The sequence below is a fragment of the Leptosomus discolor genome, chromosome 21, assembly GCF_034619465.1.
Source record: "Leptosomus discolor isolate bLepDis1 chromosome 21, bLepDis1.hap2, whole genome shotgun sequence".
Classification (NCBI taxonomy): Eukaryota; Metazoa; Chordata; class Aves; order Leptosomiformes; family Leptosomidae; genus Leptosomus; species Leptosomus discolor.
Genome location: NC_141411.1, coordinates 2284801 through 2304908, shown reverse-complemented (window position 1 = coordinate 2304908; position 20108 = coordinate 2284801). Strand labels below are relative to the sequence as shown.

Sequence of the window (20108 nt, the reverse complement as noted above, 5' to 3'; positions counted from 1 at the left end):
TGGGCTCTGAGCCCTGGGCTGGGCACCCCCGGGCATCCCCCTGGGGGAGTTTGCAGCCCGAGCTGAGCACTGGGCAGGTGGGAGTACGGGAGTGCTGCCCTCGAGCTTTGCCAAACCGCAGAGCAGGAAGGCTCCCAGCACGCCACACAAAGGGCTTTATCTGATTATTTGTTTCAATATTTCACGCTTGGAGCCGGGTTATTTTTCGCTCTGACTGATGGAGCTGTGCTTTCTGACGGCGCCGGCGGAACGAGCCGCGCGCTGCTGCCGCCGGAGCTGCCGAAACCTCTTGCTGTGACCCGGCTGCAGGTTTTTGCTTCTCCCGCAGCACCCGGCTACCTCGGAACTACACAAGATTCCCGGGGTGAAGCGGCTGGTGGTTCTGCCCCGGCCCATCCTGGGATGGGGCAGTAAGTGCTGGGGATGGAGGTGTGGGGAGGGGGGGGGGGGGGGTGGTGGTGTTTCCCAGCCTTTCCTCCCCTGCTGGAAAGGGTCCTGGTGCCCCAGGAGCCTCTGGGCCTTTTGGGGGTATAGAAATGTGGGGTGGGATGTGCACCCCACAATGCAGGTTGGCTGCAGCCGGGCTGGGGTGCAGATGATGCAGGTTTTGGACCAGCCATGGTGAGCTGGAGGGGGTGCCCCGGTGCTCCCCCCCAGTTACTGGGGGCTCCTTTGCTCAAACCACATCTTCAACCCTGGCTCTCACACTGCCTCTTGCTGGGTGTAATGGGATTGATGGGATGAAACAGCCTTTCCTTTCCCCACCTGCAAGAGTGCCCAGAGGTATTTTCAATCTGTATTTGGGTGAAATTCAGTCTGAATCTGCTCCGATGTCCACTCCTGTGCCATCAGCTTTGGAATTCTGTGTCAGACCCCGGGGCTGTGTCTGGCTGCTCCTGCGGGACCCGCGCTGCTAAGGACACAGCGGGGCTGGTCCTGGGGGCTTCCTCAGCACCTCCCCAGTTCTGAGCAGCTCATCAAAGCCATCGCTTCGAGCGTTTCTTGGCCTGGGAGGATCCTGCGTTGGCCCAGGTAAGACCTGCTCACCCTGCCGGGCTGCTCGGGGAGCCCCGGGTCCGCAGAGCCCCTGCCCGTGGTGCGGGATAGCTGCTCCTCGCAGATGTTTTCGGTGGGTCCTACTGCTTTTTCCGTCGTGCCTTTGCTTTAAGTGCCTCTCCGCTGCCGTCAGCCTTGTGACCTCTTGCTGCCGCTGTCGGAATGTTTCCTTCCAGCTTACGCAGGGCAAATTCTGAGGTGCAGGGACAGGATCCGATGTGGTGGGGAGGGGACAATGTCAGCCCCCGAAGGGCCTGGAGCTTTGGCCTCATCCAGCAGCTGTGGAGCCCAAGGTGGTACATGGCTTTGCTCCCTTCTCGCAAGTCTTCTGGCCCCGGGAGTCCCAAGTTTCTCCACACACCTCAACTCCTGGTGGTCTTGAAATGTGAGGTTTGCCAGGGGCGTGCTCTGGTTCTTGCTAAACTGAGGTGGGTATTTTCTATTTTCTTTTATTTTCTTTTTCTTTTTTTTTTTTTTTTTTTTTTTTTGCCCCCCTCTATCCCTGTTGCAGATGGGGTTTAGCTGAGCCCCATGCAGGGTGCTGCCAGGAGGGACACGTCCAGGAGCAGCAGCTCGGAGGGTGGCTCTGCAGGTCCCACGTTTCGGCTTCCAGCCGCGGCCGTGTGCCGGCAGCATAGCACAACTGTCGGCACACGTTGTGGTTTGGAGAGGCACTGACTGAAAAGCTTCGGTCTTTTCAAGAAGTTAGCAAAACGCTACCACCCTGCAGCGGCGTTTGCAACGCGAGAGGCTGAAAGTGGAACTTGGAGCTGCTGGGGTCCGGAGCTGAGCTGCCTCCGCCCGATGCAAACCCGCCCCTTTGCACTTACAAATGCTTGAACAAGCACTTTTTAATGGGCTGGTCTCTGGCAAACGGCTCGATCTTGTGTCTGCCGGGAGGAAACGTTCCAGTTGTCTCAGAAAAGCCTGACAGGCTGCGTCTCTCTATGGTGCTTTCAACACGTTTGCAAAACCTAACGTCGTGCTGTCCTCGTGCAGGGTTAGAAGAGCCGGGTTAGTGCAAGTTTGCCCGTGTGGCCAATCGATGGGACACAGGGTGCACGGGTGGCCCCAGCCCAGCCCTGTGGGACCCCTCACCCCCAGCATCCTGCATCACCTCTGGTGCTCTGTCCCCCAAGGTTTTTTATGCTGTGACCACCGCGAGGGTCCCCAGTTGCCTGCAGGCAGGACAGGACAGAACAAGCCCTGTGGTGGGTTTTTGTCAGGGCAGCCTGGTCCCCCGTTTAGGCAGCGCCAAGTTTGGCTCTGCAGCTGATGGGCCTCGGGCCCAAGTGCCTCTGGATGCTCCCTCACTGTCCAGTGGGTGGGGAAAGAAATGAGGCTGGAATTGTGCTTCACGTTTTTCAAGGTGTAAATGATGCTCGGCTGCAGGTACAGGCTGGGGGCTGTAACCCGGGCTGGGCTGTCGAGGTGCCGTCTCCCCTCGGCCCTGCGGGTGTAAGGGAGGCAGGAGAGGCTGGAGCTGTGGTGTCTGGGTGCTGTGCTGAGCGGCTGGGACAGCACCCCGAAACCAAAGTCCCATCTTTGCCCTAACTGCGAGGCCGTGCCTCTTGGATGGAGGGCGCGGGGTGGCACGTTGCTGCTTTCGCTTAAGAAGGCGTTGCACCACCGGGGTGTGAGCAGGGGTGGCCCCGAGCGTGGGGCAGTGGAGCAGGGAGGGCTCAGGGGCGTTCGTCCTCTTCCTGGCAGGTAGGTGGGCTGCTCCGATGTGCTGCTGCGGGATGCTGCCGTGCAACCGGGCTGGGAGGAAGAAAGTCAAACCCCACCAAGATTCTGCGAGATGGGAGCTGGAGACGGACGAGCAGAGGAGCCTCGGTGACCTCCTCCAATCCCGCTCACAAAAGCCAAGCAGGGAGGAGTCACGTCTTTAGCTGCCACGTTCCAAAACAGTGAGCTAATACGCAAAACCCTAACAGTAAGTCATGTCTGTTTGCACGATGCCGTTCGCTCTTCCGAAGTGGAAATGTGGGCTGTACAAATATGCACGGTGCTGGGAGGTGTGAAGCACAGGCAGCCGCAGCTGCCCTTGGGGCTGACGGGCTTGCACAGGTTCAGCGTTTTGGAAAAAAAGAGAAGTTTTTCTAAACAAACGTAATCCTGGTGAGCAAACCCTGAGGCTGTCTCATGGGGCGAGGGGCTGAGGTTCAGGTTTCCTTTATTACTGAGAGCCTGCTCTGGATATCACGGTGCTTACTGACACGAATCTCAACCCCAGTGGGGAGATCTGCAGCTTGAGGTGTTGCTCTGTCTGTTTGGGGAGGGAAGAGCAGAGCGGAGGAGGCAGCGACGGCCACCTAGCTGCCTGCCTGGGGTGGGGGATTGCTCCCAGGGCTGCACCCCATCCCCTTTTTGGCATTGGTGTTGAAGCCCCAGCAAAGAGCAGGTCTCCTCAGGGTGGCTGTGCTGCAGCTCCCCAGGCTCTCCTGCGTGTCCCTGGCTTTGGGAGAGAAAGGGGTGAGCATGGTGTCACCTCCCTCCACCCACCACTTCTCCCTCCCGCCCCAGCAGAAATCTCTCTTCAGAGGGGCTGTGTGCTCGCCGCAGCACACCAGACTCTTTCTTTCTGTCACTGCTTTCATAGTGTCTCTCTAGGTGGATAAAAACAGAGGTCTGTTTTCTGTAAAGCTGTTGATACTAAAAGGAATAGCTGGGTCAGTGTGGGCGTTGGGTGAGAACAGAGACTTACTCATACGGGGCCGTATTTTGTTGCTTCAGGTTTGAAAGCAAAATTTTTAGACAGATTTGTTCACAAAGCGCTGTAAATAAATAGGCTGAGGAACAAGAGGAGAGGGCAACTGCGAGCTGGGGGAATGCTCGGTGCCATTTGCTCGCTGGTGTCAGGTAAGGATGAAAAAAGCAACGTGAAGGAATCCAGCTTTGCTTGGGGGATGTGAGACCAATGCTTACACGTCGTACTTGGGAAAAACCCTCAAAAGGGAGCCAGGATACAAAATCTCTGAAGGAGGCACTGATCTGGCACATGTGAGAGATGGTGGCCACGACTCTTTGCAAGCCCTGCCAGCTGTGGTGGGAGCGGGGTACGGAAACCTGGGGACGTGGGGCAGGGGCAGCAGGGGGATGCTCTGGGCAGGGCTGGGGCCAGTGAAGCAGGTTTGGATTGAAGAGCGCCCAGTGCACCCCCACACGAGGGTGTGTGCACCCCCACACCTCCCCCCCACCCCCGGTATGGGTATCCTGAGCTCTCGAGCGCTTTGGTGCAGGGGTAGGTCCTCGCACAGGGTCTATCCAAGCCTTCTGAAACGGGTGGATCCCTTGTGACCCAGCCAAGTCCCCCACTGCCGTCCTTTCACAGCGATATTTCCAGGCCCCTCGGCCCCCTTTAGCAGACGGGGTTTAGCAGCCCCCGCACTGTGAGCAGCGCTGGCTGCCGGGCTGGCGAGGAGGGTGCCTGTGCTTGGGGGGAGAGCGGGTGAGCTGCTCTGCTTCCCCTGGGCTTTATCACACCAGAGCTGCCTCCTCTGGGGAATGGGCGGTTTGTCTCCGCAGCCAAGAAAGCTCCCTCGGGGAGGGAGGATGCTGCAATGATGGGGCGGCTGATGGGAGGCCCAGGGCACCGGCTGCTGGGGATCCCAGCAGCTCTGCCAGCCTGGGTGCAAGGAAGAGGCTGAAGGTTTGAATAACGTTGTGTTTTTTTTTTTTCCTGTTCCAACTTTTTGCAGTGGAGATGCTCTGAAACTACAAGTTATTTGGAAAAAGGAGGATGCTGACCAGAACGGGATTTGTGAAGGTCTTAATGTCCTCCTCGGTAGCTCCAGCTGGTAAAGAACAACACTGCGATCTCTGTACGCTCGTACTGATGTCAGTTGGTTCATCCTGACCTTTGCTTGACTTAGAAGAAGGCATAGATGGCTGATTTCAACTAGAAGCTGAAGATGAGCCATCAAGATAAAGGGCAATGAGATAAGCATGTGAGAGTCTCTCTTGCTAAGTCTTTTTGAAAATACTTCAAGCCTAACTGGAGTTTGGGAGCGGTGATGCAGACAATGAAATCCCACACCCATCGTCTGGAGCCTGGTGACGACTGTCAGTGGTTTTGGGTGACAATGACAAACAAAGGCTGCTCTGGTGTGCCCGTGCTCCCAGCTCAACGTGAGGGACATCTTGGCGTCCACCAAAGCATGCCTCAGCGTCCCTTCCTTCTGCAGCAGCAGGTTCCTTGGCCATCGCTCTTACTCCTTCCCAGAACCAGGGCCTGCAGTTGGACACCCTCCCTGGTGTCTGCTCATAAAGCCGTCCTCCAAAGCGCTCTCCCGTCACCCTGGGCTTGCCTTCAGCTTTGGAGAAGTGTCACAAAGAGACTGCAAAGGGCATCCCTGGGCTTTGAGGGCTCAATTTTGAAGCTCTAGACGCAGAAGATGCCTGGGTCCAAGCGAAATGGCAAAAGCAGCGTGCAGCTTCCTTCCCGAGGTTCCCCACCATCCAGGACTTGCCTCTGAACTTAATTTAAGGTCTTCTGGGAGCGTTCAGGACTGTTGTCCTCTTACACACATAGCTTGTAGCCTTGATGCCTCTTCCCTTGTTTGTGCCCTGCGCTGTTGAGGGACCTCTGGCTTCGCCCTCGCCCCTGTGACACTGGCACTGGGCTGACCTTGTTTTAGCCGCGTCCTAGGAGCCTCCTGCCACCACTTGGCCTGAGGCTTGGAGAGCCTTTGGGCAGGTTCTGCTCCACACCTCGTATCCAGAACTTGCTGAGACAGCGCCGGTCAGGAGGGCTGACCTCTGCCTCCAGGGAGCCCCAGCGGAGCCGATGCTCGCACAGCCCTCCCTTGCCCCCGCGCCGCCAGGCTGGGTGCCCCAAGAGAACCGCAGCCCTCCCGTCCGTGAGCGCGCTTGCACGATTGCAGATGAAAGCTCATGGGTATCCGACTGCATCCCGTGCTGCCATAGATGCTGAAGGGATGTGGTTTCTGCCAATAGTTGTGTTTCGTTTTGGAGCTGAAGCTGCAGAATCCAACTTGAATTTGGATTTAATGTAACCTTTTAGCATCCTCGTCCACCACGTAATCCATGTACGTACGTGCAGTGACGTCGCCGCCCAACGCTTCACGCAAAATCAAGGGACTGTACGTGTGACCTGCTGACTCTGAAGGAATATGTGAAAGATTCACCACAACATTTTAAATTTTCATCAGTTAGTAGGAAAATAAACCTTCTCTCCTCACCCCAGCTTCTTATTTTTAGTAGCAAACTTCCTGCTAAGGAAAAAAAAAAAAATATATTTCTCACTATTGAGGAGATTGGTTTTGATCAAAAGCCTGGCTCTGCTCCAGGTAGATCATCAGTGTTTGCTGCTACCTGAGAGATGAATCACACAGATCTCTGTTTCCTTGTCTGTCAATGCAAGAAGCAGCTGCTGCTCTTGCAAGGACAGAGGCGAGGCCCAGAGAGCTGACAGCACTGCATCTCCCCCTCCTCGAGACATGGCCACAGCAGCGGTTTGCTGCGCTCCCACAGTGTTGGTCAACCCTGGACATCCCCAGAAGGACAAACTGTCCTCAAGGGACTTGTGGATGCGTGGGACAGGAAGGCGCGTTGTGCAATTGAGACGAGGGGACTGCTAAGCTGCTGTGCACGGTTGCTATTTTGCTAGTGCCCTTGGTTTTCTAATGACAAGGATTGTGATGGAGAGAGAGTAGATGTTTTTCCAGCTGTGGGCTATCAGCAAGCCTGCTCTAAATCGAATGGAAGCTCACTGTAGCCTTCTGTTGGCCAAGCAGGCTTTGACTTGGGTTGCAGTTCTGTCCTAGGTTGGTTTGTACCCTGGGTAAGCTGCACAAGATAAAAAAAGTGAAACTTTCTGTGAAAAATCAGATGGTGGTTGTACTTTTCCAAGAATCAGGATCAGCCATATCAGAGGGTTGTCAGGATTTCCTGCTGTGGAGCTTGGGATGAGCCGTGCTGCCACAGCTAAATTGCTTAATGCTCAGAAATGCCAGATTTGTAAAGGAGCTCTGAGCATCAGGCTTGCTGGAACCCAGGGATAGAGGGATTTTGCTGAGAGCTTGCTGGAGCTGACTGTAAAATGACAGGCAGCGATGGCCGATGATTTAGACCCAGCCATAAAAGTGAGGTGCCCAGGAACAGAACGTGCTTTCTGCTAACAGTAAGGTGCTCTCCAGAAATTGCCCTGCTAGGTTAGAACAGGCCCATGGCATCCTGCTCCAGGCTTTTGCAGCACCTTTTCCAACGAGGAAAGGCAAAGCTGTTCCTCACCGCTCTGAGAATCAGAGCAGCTCTGGCTGAGCCAGCAGTGGGAAGCTGCGAGCAGGTTATGGAGAGGGTGTGCAGGATGTGCCGCTCGCAGCAGCTGGGGTCAGCGTTGCAAAAGATGCGGGAAATGAAGTTTCAGCTCAGGGAAAAAGAAATTTGGCACTACTGCCAGGAAAGGAACCTTGTAGTCCAGCTCCATTGTTTGGAGCAGACAACTATATTGTTGCTTCAGGGTGTGACGAAATGCTGGAGAGACCCTGCCAAGAGGCAGAAGGCAACAGATCACAGAAGGCAGAGGTGGAAAATGAGAACTGGCTGGGTTAAACAATCCAAATGAGATTTTCTCCCTACGCTGTGGGCTGGAATCTGCATCTCCTCTTCCATCAGAAAGCCCAGGGAGGCGCTCTGATTTAAGCATCTGAAGAGCTGGCGTGGACAAGAATCAATTCAACATATTCCCTTTCTTCCTCTGCATCATCATCTAACAGCCCCAAGAGCGAGGCGGTGCATCCGTACCGCGCTCTTTCACAAACTAATGTTTGCTGGATAGGACCCAAAAATATCAGAGGGTTCGTGCATCTCTGTGTCGCACTGTCAGCCTGCTGCTTCGTGCTCTGACAGGCGTCTTGCGAACCGCCCTGGGCCTGAGTTTCAATATCAGGAGCTGAATCCTCCCCTCAGCCTCAGGACGTATCAGGATAAAGCGATTCAGCGCCAAGGGGAAAGCAAGCGGCTGCTGTTCCTGTTAGGTGGCTGCCGCTCCAGCCTGCCGCGGGTCTCTGTACGGCTGAGGGTAACCAGCCCTTAGTCATTGCGAAACCTCCTGCGTGGGGAGGAGACGCAGGCGGGAGGTGCTGGGCTCCTCGGCGGGCGGTGGGGCGCGCCGGGGGCTCGGCTGGCGGCAGAGCCCAGCACCCCGCCTGGGAAAGGAGCTTCGCTGAAACGGGGCACCTTTCTGAGAACCGGCCCCTTCGCTCCCAAACTTCTCCACGGTCCCACGCGAGCCCCGTTCGCCAGCTGCAGGTGCAAGCGGGGAAGCGCTTGGCTTTGCTCACCCCGCAGCCCCTTTTACCAGTTTTGTTTGCCGTTCGCTTTCTGCTCGGAGCGGCGCCTGCGGCGGCAGCAGAAGTGGTGCGGTGCTTCCTCCGGGCTCGGGCGTCGGGGCTGAATCCCTCCCGCCCACCTCAGACATGTCCCGCTGGGACCCCCATCTCTATCAGCCGTGTGTGTGACCTGGGGGGATTCGGTAATGGGGAGCACGGGGTGCAGCCCTCGGGCTGCTCTGCTCTGGCTTCCCATCGCTGTCCTGGTGCTGCAGCTGGAGAGGGGGGCGGGTGGCTCCTGAAGCTCTGCACTGGGATGCTGGACTGGTGAAGCAGGGTGGAAATGGCTGGGTACAGGGCCTGGCCAACGATCAGTGTGCTTGGTTGTTGTTGATGGCATTTTTTTTTGAGGAGAAGATGGTGTTAACCTACGCTTCTTTTTTGTGTGTGTGTGTTTGCCTTGCTTCTTCCCATGCTGCTGGAGAGCAGATGAGTTTGTGACAGGAACCTGCAGAGCTCCGAAAAGGGTTAGGACAAACTCTGCTGCACAGTGTTAGAGAAGGAACGCTGATGTTGGGTCAGCTGGTGGAATCCTTCCTACAGAATAACCTGCCCTCAAACTTGAAAGCCTGCAAAAAGCTGATGGTTGGGCTTTTACAGGCACCAAAGTGACACTTGAATATTGTTTGACTTTCTCGAGCAGCAAGGCCCGTTCTTCTATAACCTGCAGTTTTACGGGGTTCCCACCCTGCGGTGTGCAGTGCCCCGGGCTCTGTCCCCAGAGAGGGGCACAGCCAGGACCGACGCTGCCAGCACCTTCCTGCGCTCACTGAGCAACTCCCGTTGCTCCTTGAAAGCAAGAGCACCCCCTCATCAGCCTCGCGTGTGATCCCCGTGGGGGACCCGCTTGCCCCCGACGCTGGGGCAGGGCAGCCCCCGCCGCCCCACTTGTGCCAGACCCCACGCTGCGGCACGGAACGCACGCGCCCCTGCACGCCTCTCACCGAGAGACAGCCGAGCTGCTGCTCCTCCGTCTTACGGGTAAAACCCGAGCACAGATGAATAGGTGTCGGCCTTAGATTTCACTTGCTGAAATAGCGAAAGCAGAGCCCCACGGGGATGGGTGGGATGGGCCGGTTTCCTGGGCTCGAACAGATGCTCAGAGCTGGTGTCCTGCCCTCCAGCCAAGTCCCGGTGAGTCCAGGGGACGCTGGCCTCGGGAGATGGAGACGAGCCCTTCCCAGAAACCAGGCCCCCAAGCACCGAAAGCGTGGCTGCAGCAAGCAGGGTGTCGGCGGCATCGTGCTCCCGGCTTTAGTAATCCCGCGCCTTCCCGCGCCTGGTATTAGTCAGGCTCTCGCTACCCGGGCGCAGGTGAGATAAGAAAGTGGCAGCCTGCAAAGCCGGGGCCATCCCCGTTTCCCCCTGCTCCCCGTGGGGAACGCGTGCGCCCAGTCGGGGCATGCCACCCTGTTTTCGCTGCTCTATCTGACCTCTTTCACGACAAAAGCCCCAATTTGAGTCACGTGCTGCTAAAATCTAGGACAGAGAGACACGAGCTGCGTGGGGCTGAGTGGCACAGCCAGTTAAAATTAAATAACAAGCATTAACCGCAACTAAAATCAGGAAAGTCCTGAAAGCTTTTGCGATTTAAAAATAGTTAAAACGGAATTTACTTGTTTTGATTTTGCCCTTTTAGTGTTTAAGGTCCCTCGTATCACTGAAAGCCAAGTCCCTGGTCCTCGTGGCACCCTGGGAGGCTGAAGGGTTCCAGAGAAGATGCTCATCTTCCTCAGAGCAAGAGGCAATTTTTTTTTTTCCTGTTACAAGGAAGAGACCAGTGGGGTTTTGTTCCTCATGCCCAGCACACGAGAGGAGACGTCTGTGTCTGCCCTGCTGTGTTCAGGAGACACTTGTACTGGTTCAGCCGGGATCAGCTCCTCTGCCCTCCCCGTGTTGGCCAACAGAAGATGACCGAGATGTTTAGTTGCTTTCTTGACAGCGAGTACACACTGTCCAGCACCAGGGTGTTTATGGTCTTCAGGAAAGTTTCTAAAGAGAAAAAAGAAGCAGAAGAGATGGCTCCTTCAGGCAGCAGATGCTCTCACGTGTTGCTGCTCTTGGCATGTTCCTTATCTGAAGTGAAACTTGCTTATGTACTAGGGAGCAGCTGATGCTCGGGCACTTCTGGAGTCCTCAGGAATTTTGTCCACGTGCGTATGTGCTTCTGCACAAGTTGCAGCAGTGAAACTAAAGCACTTGTGAAACCACTAACTTTTTCCCTTTGCAAACCCGCCATCCACACTCTCTTTTCTCTGGCTGGGTGTGAGAGAATCCCCCGCAAGCCGGGATTCTCTCCAATGGGGAAAAATAGTGGGAGAAGCGAGCGCCTGCCTGCGCTGCAGCACCTTGCAAAAGCCATGCCGCTGCCGGCGGGGACGATCACCACACGGGCGCTCGCTGGCAGTGATTCATCTGCTGCGGCTCAGCCGGTTTCACCATGAAAACCCCTGCCTGCGTGGTGGCACGGTTGGGCAAGCCTGGACTTCGCCGGCCGCAGTGGGTTGTCCCCGTGCGCCAGTCCTGTGCTGTGGAGCCCACACGGGGCTCGCTGCCCTGCACCGGGGCTGTCGGAAAAGTGTGGCTTCAACCAAAGACAGAGCTGTTGAGTGAAAGGCTGCACTTTCTAAAGAGGAAAAGGAAAAGCAGGTGGTGGCTCTTGGCATCGCTGTCTGAAGGCAGCAGCGCCAGTGGCACTGACCAATGGGATGTGCTGGGAGGCAGAAATGGGATTTTTCTGTAGCGCTGGCTGCATTAGAGTGGGCTGGATTGGCCACACCGTTCCTGGCAGGTTTATTTCTGGCCTGACGGTGATGCGCTGCTCTTCAAGAATGGTGCAACAGCCCCTTGGGAACTAAAGGTCTGATAAACCTTCCCCTCCTCTGTATTTACACCAAATCTCCAATTCTTTTCCTCTAGGTTTTAGTATTTAAACATTTTGTTGTTTTGGTTTTTGTTGTTTTTTTTTTTTTTTAACCCAGAAAGTGGCTTACCGATCTGCGACCCGCACCAGGCAGAAATCTTGGTGGCACTGGCATCGCCCGGTCCAGACATGGCGTTTGGCCCGGTGAGAAGCTCAGCCTTGCTTAGGCAGGCAGGATTGACTCAGGCTCCCAGGTACCGGGGCTGCTGATCAGGCAGTGGGCTGAACTCTCAGGAAGAAGATACCCAGCAAGGAAACCATTTGCTTCTGTGGGATAAAAAACCCAAGAAAACCACCACCTCTGACCTACGTGACAGTCTTGTGCTGTTACTGTAACAGCCAGACTGACACCGCGATTGGCAAGAACTACATCAGCACCAAGCGATGGGGGATAATGCACCACGCCGGGGCACGCAGCCTCCCCGTTGCAGGAGAAGCAGAAGGTTGCACCCACCAGAGGTGTGCAGGGGAACACTATCCCGATTTGTTTTGCAGATGGGATGCCATTCCTGGGGTCTCATCCTGAAGCTCGCCCGGCCCAGGTGGGATCTGGCACAGCAGAGGCAGGGCTGAGCCCCAGCCCGGCGCTCCGGCTCTCGGCTCAGCTCGTCTCGGCCGCTGCTCCTTCAACCAGCTCTGAGGGCGCGCACGGAGCTCACGCTGCGACGGCAACACGCTGCTGTAGTAAAAGACTGGGTTTTGTTGGGTTTTCCCCCCCAAACACTGGTGGTTTTGCCGTGTGTTAGTTAACATTGGGACCCACAGTGGGGCAGCTGCTGCTCACACCCGGCACGTGCAGCGGGCATCAGGTCAGGGTGCAGCCCGGCGAGGTGCCGCAAGTGGGAAGCTGGGTGGTGCTGGTGCTGTGGTTCTGGTTTGAGGTAGGTGCCATGAGTCGCACGGATGACTTGTAGCGGTGCCTGGTGTTTCTCAGCCCTTCAGGCTGCCCTTTGGGCTTGGGGTTTTTTTTCTTTTTCTTTTTTTTTTTTTTTAAGCAGTGCTTCCTGGTCGGGGACAGGGTTGGACTAGCGATGGGAAAAGCCGCTTGAGGACAAAGCCAGAAATGAATCATAGCGACTGCTCCTCCACTGGACATGTCATTTCTCCATGGTAGACGCTGCCTTTGGTTGCCCAGATGGCTTCTGCTGGGATTTCCAGAACACCCTTCCTAAAACTCCTTGGAGATGACATGTATGTTTAGTCAGGGGTATGTTTGCGTGCTTTTGCCCACCGGGTCTGCGTCATGATGCAAACCTCCCCGTGTCTTGGTGACCAAGGGCACAGACTTCTCTGCACGTGGCTTGCATGGCGATCTAGCGCTAAATGTCCCCTGGCTCTCGTTTCTCTCTCCCTCAGGCGACCCCGTGCCCCTGGCTGGGAGCCCTGCAGCACCTTTCCGCAGTCCCTCCACCTTCCCAACCCAGTTTCGAAGGAGCGGAGCTGCATCTCCCCATCATGCCGGCTCCTCTCCCACGCTGATGAACCGCGAGCAGGCAGCCGTCCTGCCCAGATTGCTGACTTGCTCTGCCTCTATTTTCTTCCGAATCGTGCAGCTCCTGTAACATCAGGTAACTGGAAACCTTCATTCTCCATACAGCAAGAGGCATCCCATCTGCTTCCTTCCTGTGGTTGCTTTAACCAGAGTGACTGAGCTTTACTGAAAAACTCACCACAGCTGAGCTGACGCTGCCCTTTTCTCCGCGCAGCGCAGAGCCCAGCCACCCATGTCGCTCATGAAGGTCCTTGGGCTTCTGCCTCAAGCTGGGGATATCGGGTCCGAGAGCTGTTTCCTGCCTCCCTACAGAAGAGGAGCCATATAAAAGGGATGAAAATAGGTGCAGAGGGCTCAGGGGAGCATGCAGACCAGATCTGCCTGGGGTGAAGCTTCAAGCAGTGCTCGTAAGTGCAGGTTTTACTGAGAGCACGAATAATCTCTTGGGGCAAATTCAGCAATTCCAGTGACCAACACCACACTGAAGGCTGGGCAGAAACAGACTTAGAAGTTCTCGAACAAACTGAAAATTTTTTGTTTCTAGAGCAGTGAGGAGAGAAACCTTAGCTGCCAATAAACCCCTGGAGTCTTGCTGGACTTGCAAGCAAAGGGCAGAGAGCAGTGAAAACGAAAGAGGCTTGAAAGTGAAACAGGAATGTGGCCAGACAGGTACCTGCCAGTGCCTGCGCTGGGCTGCCAGTGCGACCTGGAGTTTGGAAATGGTTACACCGGTTGAATTCTGGGTTTATTGGTAACAGAGCCGTATATTTCTCTGTGCATACCTGCTCGGTTTTGTTCAGGATTCAGCTGCTGTTTATACAGCTCTGCGGGCGTGGGTACATAAGCCCCAGCCTGAAGAAAAACAAGCAGTTCTATTGTTAATTTATGTTGGTCTAGTTTGGCCTGCTCCTGACTGAGACCAAATGTGAAGTTGAGAACATCTCGGGAGATCATCAGGCTGCAGTGCTGTCTCCTGTAAGTCAGAGGAAAGGAGGTGCAGGGATGTTAAAGCCCTGGTGATGCTCCATGACATTCCAGTTATTTAACTGTAAATGCTGCTCTGAAATGGGCAGTAGCTGCAACACTTGCTGGAGTTAGAGGCTGAAGAGGCTGGAGTGACCCACGGAGTACCTTGGGGCCAGCGTTTCTCTGCTGTAAGAAATCACTGGCAGGTATTTTGCTCCAGCAAATTTTGTCAGAAATTTGTATTTAAGTGTGAGGACCTCAGGTCATCTCACTTCTGTGGTCATCAAGGCATGCAACACGTCCTCGGTGGTCCTTGCCACCTGGATCTGTGTCTGCTGGGCTCTTCCCCAGCACGCTGACACTGGCCACAGCATCCACACACCAGCGTTGATTTACGGCCCTGTTAATAACTTGCAAGAACAGAACAGAGGCTTTATTCTTTAGGAAGTCTTTATTGGCAAAAATAAAAGATTTCTGTTCATACAGATAAACATGCAAAAGTCCACACAGCGACAGAAGCCGTGCCAAGGCATGGTGCCCCCTGCCAGCACGAACCCCCCCGGGAATGGAGCTGCTGATGCTCTTGGCTCCCACCGTGGCCCTGGGGCCGTCCTTGCTTCTACAACACTGAAGTGAAGGCGTTTGGTGGAAGAAGGAGTACAGGCTTAGCTCAACAGGAGTTTAACATGTCCTGGTAAGAAGTTTAATTTAAGTTTTACAGTGTTTGGCTCCCCCACTGCCCTTGAGCCAATGCCACCCGATTGTTTTCAGCAGAAGGAGTGACCCAAGAAGCAGCATCGCTGCTTTGGGGCTGCCCTTGCTCTGGGATAACCAGTTCCTGTACAGGCAGGCTGCCAGCGGGAATGCCCTTCTGTCACCACAAATGTGAAAATAGAATAAATCAAGTATAAACAGCCTCTCTTCAGTGGTAACTTACAAAGCAAACAACAAACTGACAGAGTTTCATCGTATTGATGCCCTAATGCTTCTAAATATTAGAAGCAAATGCCTCTGGGCTGTGGCATTTTCCTCTGGCTCAGTGCCCTGTAGCAGTCCTGGGGGCGCACAGGACACTGGGGCAAGGAGGAAGGGGAGCCCGAAAATCAGCCTCTCTCGGGGGCACCGAAGCGGCTCTTGCAGCCGCTTCCCCCCGCAGCGCTCGGCTGCTGCGGCTCCTCGTGCGCAGGATCAGAAATGACACAAACCCGAATATTGGCAGTGCTGCCTGCAGCCTTATGGATTTGAATGCAAATTACCCAAGCCACCTTAAAATGGTGGTTTAATTAAATATCCTCTAATTTCTAAAAGAGAAAAAACCCCCAAAACAATACAACAAACCAGCAAGTAAAACCCAATCAAAGACTGGAAAATAGTAAGATGAACTTTCAAAAGTGCAGACTGGCCGACCCAGTAGCTCTGGAAGTCAGTCATTGACAACATTTAAGTCAAGTTCTATTAGAACCAAACATTTCATTCCTACTGCTATTTTTTTATTAACCTGGACTAATACCTAGGCTGAAGTCTAGCGGTGGGGTTAACAGATCTATTGCTGTGGCATGACAGCGTGTTGTTCACGGGAGTGCTGGTCCTCCTCCTCCTCCACGCTGCTTGTCATGCACAGGAGAAAAAACCCCGTCTTTGGTTACATTTATGGTTATCTTGCTCAGTGCAAGGCCATGGAATAATTTTGAATATTTCAGTCCCTAATTCCAACTGCAAAACCAGAGACAGTGACATGGTTATACATAGAAACATTTGATTGCATAAATAAATAGAGGGATAGAATATAAGAAGAGTGCTCATTTGCTTAAAATTAAACTTTGCTGAACTCAGAGCTGGAATTGCTCCTGATCAGGTGACTGTGCTCAGTGAAATTACACTCAGCGTAAGCTCTGCTCGTTTTCTGCTCCCCAGAAGAATGCTGCTTTGGGTGTTTTGAAGCTATGCATAAAATAACACTATAATAAACACTATTAAAATATTGAAAAATAAATAGTATTTTACAAGCTCATCACACTTTTCTTCAAAACATATTGTAAACATAAATACTGAGGTATTAGAAGTAATAAATATTAAATTCAGTTGTTAAAAAAAGACTTTCAAATACAATACTGAACTGGAAGTTTTTGACCTGTAGTTCTTGACTTGAACCCTAAGATACCTTAATCTCTCATGCGCTCTTGCAGCCTAAAGTGATTTCTGAAAAAAACAGCAGGATTTTGTCTGAAAGACGCAGACCCGTGGGTGTTTTCACTTCCTTCTCTTCATCAGCAAGTACTCTTCGATGTAGTTGATGAAAATGTCAAACTCTCCCATGGCCTTGTAGATTCCTTTCTCGTCCATCTGCAAGTGAAAGCCAAGCCCATTTAAGTCTGAGTGTGACGATGCGAGTGATGTACAATCGCCAGACATACTCTCCTTCCCCTGACATCTCCAGCTTCTCTGCCCAGCCCCTCAGGGGAACCCTCCAGCTGCTCCTTCGAGCATCGCTCTCTGGATTTCTCTGCCCTAGGTATTTATAAACACATTTTTAGATTCTGTTCTCTGTCCTAAGTTGAAGCTGTCAGTAAAACGTACTGCCTTGCCCGGGACGGCGGGTTCCTCCCAACCCCAGCGCAGCCCCGCAGCGAGCGGCGACCTCACCTTGTCGAACAACTCCTTGATGTGCTTTATGGTTTTGCTCCTCTTCTCGCACGTGAAGAATCTGTGCTGCAAAGCGACGAGACCAACAGCTTCAACCACACGGGTTTCCTTCCCAGGGCGCGCTCCAGTAGCTCTCCCCTCCTCCTGCCCCTCGTCACTGCCGCCCTGCCAGTCTCCACCTTCCCCTTCCCCACCGCGGCCGTGGGTCTCTCTGGGGCAGCGGCTGCGGCTGCTTTGCACCGTACGCCGATGAGAGGAGCCGAGCGCGGACCCTGCGCCCTTTCCCAGCCCTGTGCCCGCTGCTGACTGCCCTGGGTGAGGGATGCTCTCTGCCCGGGGCAGGGTTCGTCCTGTCTGACTCAGCCTGCGGCAGGTGATGGGGTTGCGGCCACGCCAGGAGCAGTTTCGGGATGCATCGTCGCAGAGCCACGCTGCTCCGGCGCCCAGGTAAGGGACGGACCCTCCACCCTCCCTCCCTTTATCTCTTCAGCCAGATTCTGTTGGCTGCAAATAAGTCGTGCTCCGAAACTGAGCCTCTGAATCATCGTTATTTAACTGATAAATGCCTGGAGAGCAGGAGGTAGGAAACCCCATCCTTGTGGGGTCTGCCAGCCCCCGCCTGCCCGGAGCCCTGCTCCTCCACGCCATCACGCCACTCGTGCTCCTGGGGAGACCCAGCACCGCTGCCCACCCTGCTGCTGGTCCGGGACTGGTCCTGCCTCGCCGGAGCACCGATTTCCTCCCCTCCCCGTCACGCTGAGCCCCACTCACACAGCGCCTCATCGTCGCCTTCAGGCTCAGCAGCAGGTTGCCCAGGTCTCCCATGCTCTGCTGGTGGTGCGTGCTGGTCCTCATGGCGCTGGGCAGGACCTCCTCCGTGTAGAAACGCATCATCTCCGACACCGACTGGCAGCCGAAGGTCCCCTGGGGCGAGAGGAGGTAACTGCGTCGGGGCCGACCACCAGCGCTGACGTGCGTGGGTGTTGTTAAAAATCAGAATCGCGGCGGTGGCCAGAGCACTCGCAGCGCCTCAGCGCCGCTCGCTGCGGCTGCGATATGGGGGGAACCACCTGTCAGCCCTGCCGCAGACACACGTGTCACCGCTTGGCTGGAGAGCTGCCCTTGTGGCACATGAGGAAACGCCCCAATTTCCATTCTGCTTCCTTTCTTACAAAACACTGGCCGAGGGATGGAGAAGGATAAGCGACTTAGGTGAGAAATCTTACCTTAAATTCATCGAGCAGTTCGGAGCTGAGCAACTGGATGCTAAGTTCATCATCTTTTGATTGCTGTAGAAGGAAGAGATGGAAACATGAGCTTTCCTTAGCCAGGCGGTCAACGCTATTTTTCCCAAAACGGTCGTTTTGCTTGTTTGCATTTATGGTCTCCCTGAAGCGAAGGCAAAGAGCGCCCAGCACACTTGTGTGCGTAGCGTGCTGACACCAGCCACAGGAGTCACCCATCCCTTGGTCCATAATCTTGCAGTGCAACTACTCGTAGGTCAAGACAGCAAAATGATGAAATCACAAACTTCAGAACCAACGATTTCCTTCCTTCCACACTCGCGTCGGCTGCAGGGGCTGTTTGTGTAAGGGTGCTGATGCAAACCGCACCGCTCTTCAGAGAGGTGTCCGAGTTACGGCAGCCTCTGGAAGCGAAGTGTCCACCCCAGCCCGCCTGCCCACAAGCTTGCCAGGGCAGGAGGGTTTAATCCCCCTGTTTTTGTTGTCTCTCTAAGACTCCAGTCAACAGGGGAAAAGGGATCTGCAGAGGGTGTTTGTTCTTGTGGTGCCTCTGTTGCACCATCAGCCCTGGAGGACCAGAGAGTGACGGTGGGGTGAGCTGGCACCACCCAAAGCATCACTCCATGGCACCAAGGTACTTAAAGCTTTACTGAGAGGTTAAAAATATTCCTTGCCAACATTAACTGGGAGATTTGAGCAAGCTTTAAATCTGAAGCCTTGGCCATGTTCAACTGATAATAAATACAAGCCATGACATTAGCTCGAGATGTGATCTGGAGAATTATCTTGGTTTATTGCTAAAACACACTGACATTAACTAAAATAGTAACAAAGATGTGACCAACCATCTCTATCGGTACTGATGCAGTGACAAACGCTCTGAGTGTATCTTGTGCTGCTTTCTCAGCAACCCCGAGGCTCCCGTCAGCTGCGGTGCAAAGCAGCAACCTTTTACAGGCACCACAGCAAGTGCTAGCTGCTGTAGCGCTTCTCCAGTCATAAAATACCATGTTCAGGCTTTTGTGGTTCTTTCAAAGAAAAAGTCTGTAGCAAAAGATTTCCCTTTTCATCTAGCGTTGACTTCAGTGAGGCTGGACCTCGTTGCCCTGAAGAAGGGACCATTTCCTTCCTATTAATTCAGTGAATAATTTGGTCTGCAACATTTAGGTGGAAGTCTGGTTAGGAAAGTTCACAAAGATTCATTATGAAATCTCTTGGGTTCATTGTAACTAAAACTAGGAAGAAAACCCTTGCATGTTTTCTCTCAACAAGCAATGAAACTGAACTTTTCTTGCTCACCCCCGTCAGCCCGTAACACAATACACGACCAAATCATTTCTGCCAGGAGGAAGCTGCCTTGCCGCTCATCCAAATCACTGAACTTGCAAAAAAAAATTTAAAAACAAGAAGGAGAAGAGGCTAGCAGGGTTGTACTTACAAAATAATCCTTAATTTCCTCAAACTTCATCCTCAGCTCTTTGAGCTTTGCAGGCAGGAGCTCGGGGAAGTGCAGGCAGCTGGGCTCGGCGGGCAGGCACCTTGCAGGCAGGATGCTGGCAGCCAGGAGCAGCAAGACCAGGGCTGGGCGGGTTTGCATGCTGTGAGATCGGGCTGCTTGCCTCTTGGTCCAGCTCCCGGTTGAATTTCACAGGAGGGTAAAAAGCCGATCTGCAGCCTTCACCTTGATGGAGCCCCTCATTTATACTCTCAAAACATCGCTCAATTTCCTCTCCCCATTTCCTGGCGAGCAATATTGGGGTTTTAAGTCATTCATTAAAACCAAATGTCACTTGGGTTTCCCGTCAACTTGGGTTTCCTGTTCTCTTGACCCCCCTCCTCTCCTCACACCCCATCAAATCTTTTGTGCTTAGACTCTGCATTTTTTTTTTTTCATTGCTTGCTTCTTGTAAATTTAAATGTGGCTAAAGAGGAAAGCTTCAGATATAATGCAGAGAAGAAAAGGTGCTGTGTGAGGCTACTTCTGCATTCTCACAGTTACTTGTTATTTTTAGATGAATGCCCTATTGTCGGGGGAAAAATTGTTTCTATTTTAAACCTCTGTATCAAACCTGCACTTTGGATCCCCAGCACCACGCGTAATTCAGCAGCATTGCTTTTACTGAACCTGCACAATTACACTGTCTCTTCCCTTGGCATTCTAATGCTACACTGCAAATACAAATAATAATCTCAATTTTTATTTTATTTTTTTTCTTTCAGTCAATGTGTGTGTCTGCTGAAGTCGGTGTGAACGTCCACTGCCTTGGGCAAGCTCGCAGGCTGCTCCCAGACTTCAGCTGCGGTTGTGCCAGGCTGCCGGCAGGATTAGTTCTGCCGTGGGCCGGGCTGCGGTGGCAGAGCCCAGCCGGGCCGCGTGGCTGCTCAGGTCCCTCAGGGCTTGGGCACGGCCGCCCGGCGGCTGACCCAGA

At 53.9% G+C, this 20108-nt stretch overlaps 1 protein-coding gene across 1 annotated transcript; it reads right to left on the bottom strand.

Annotated features, from left to right (window-relative positions):
• Nucleotides 1-16042: 16042 nt before the first annotated feature.
• IL10 (interleukin 10) lies at nucleotides 16043-19276 on the bottom strand. The gene is made up of 5 exons (XM_009958566.2): nucleotides 19118-19276; nucleotides 17662-17724; nucleotides 17207-17359; nucleotides 16436-16501; nucleotides 16043-16135 (listed from the first exon to the last, which is right to left on the bottom strand). Exons 1-5 carry the CDS (start codon nucleotides 19274-19276, stop codon nucleotides 16043-16045), a joined length of 534 nt encoding a protein of 177 aa, XP_009956868.1.
• Nucleotides 19277-20108: the final 832 nt, after the last annotated feature.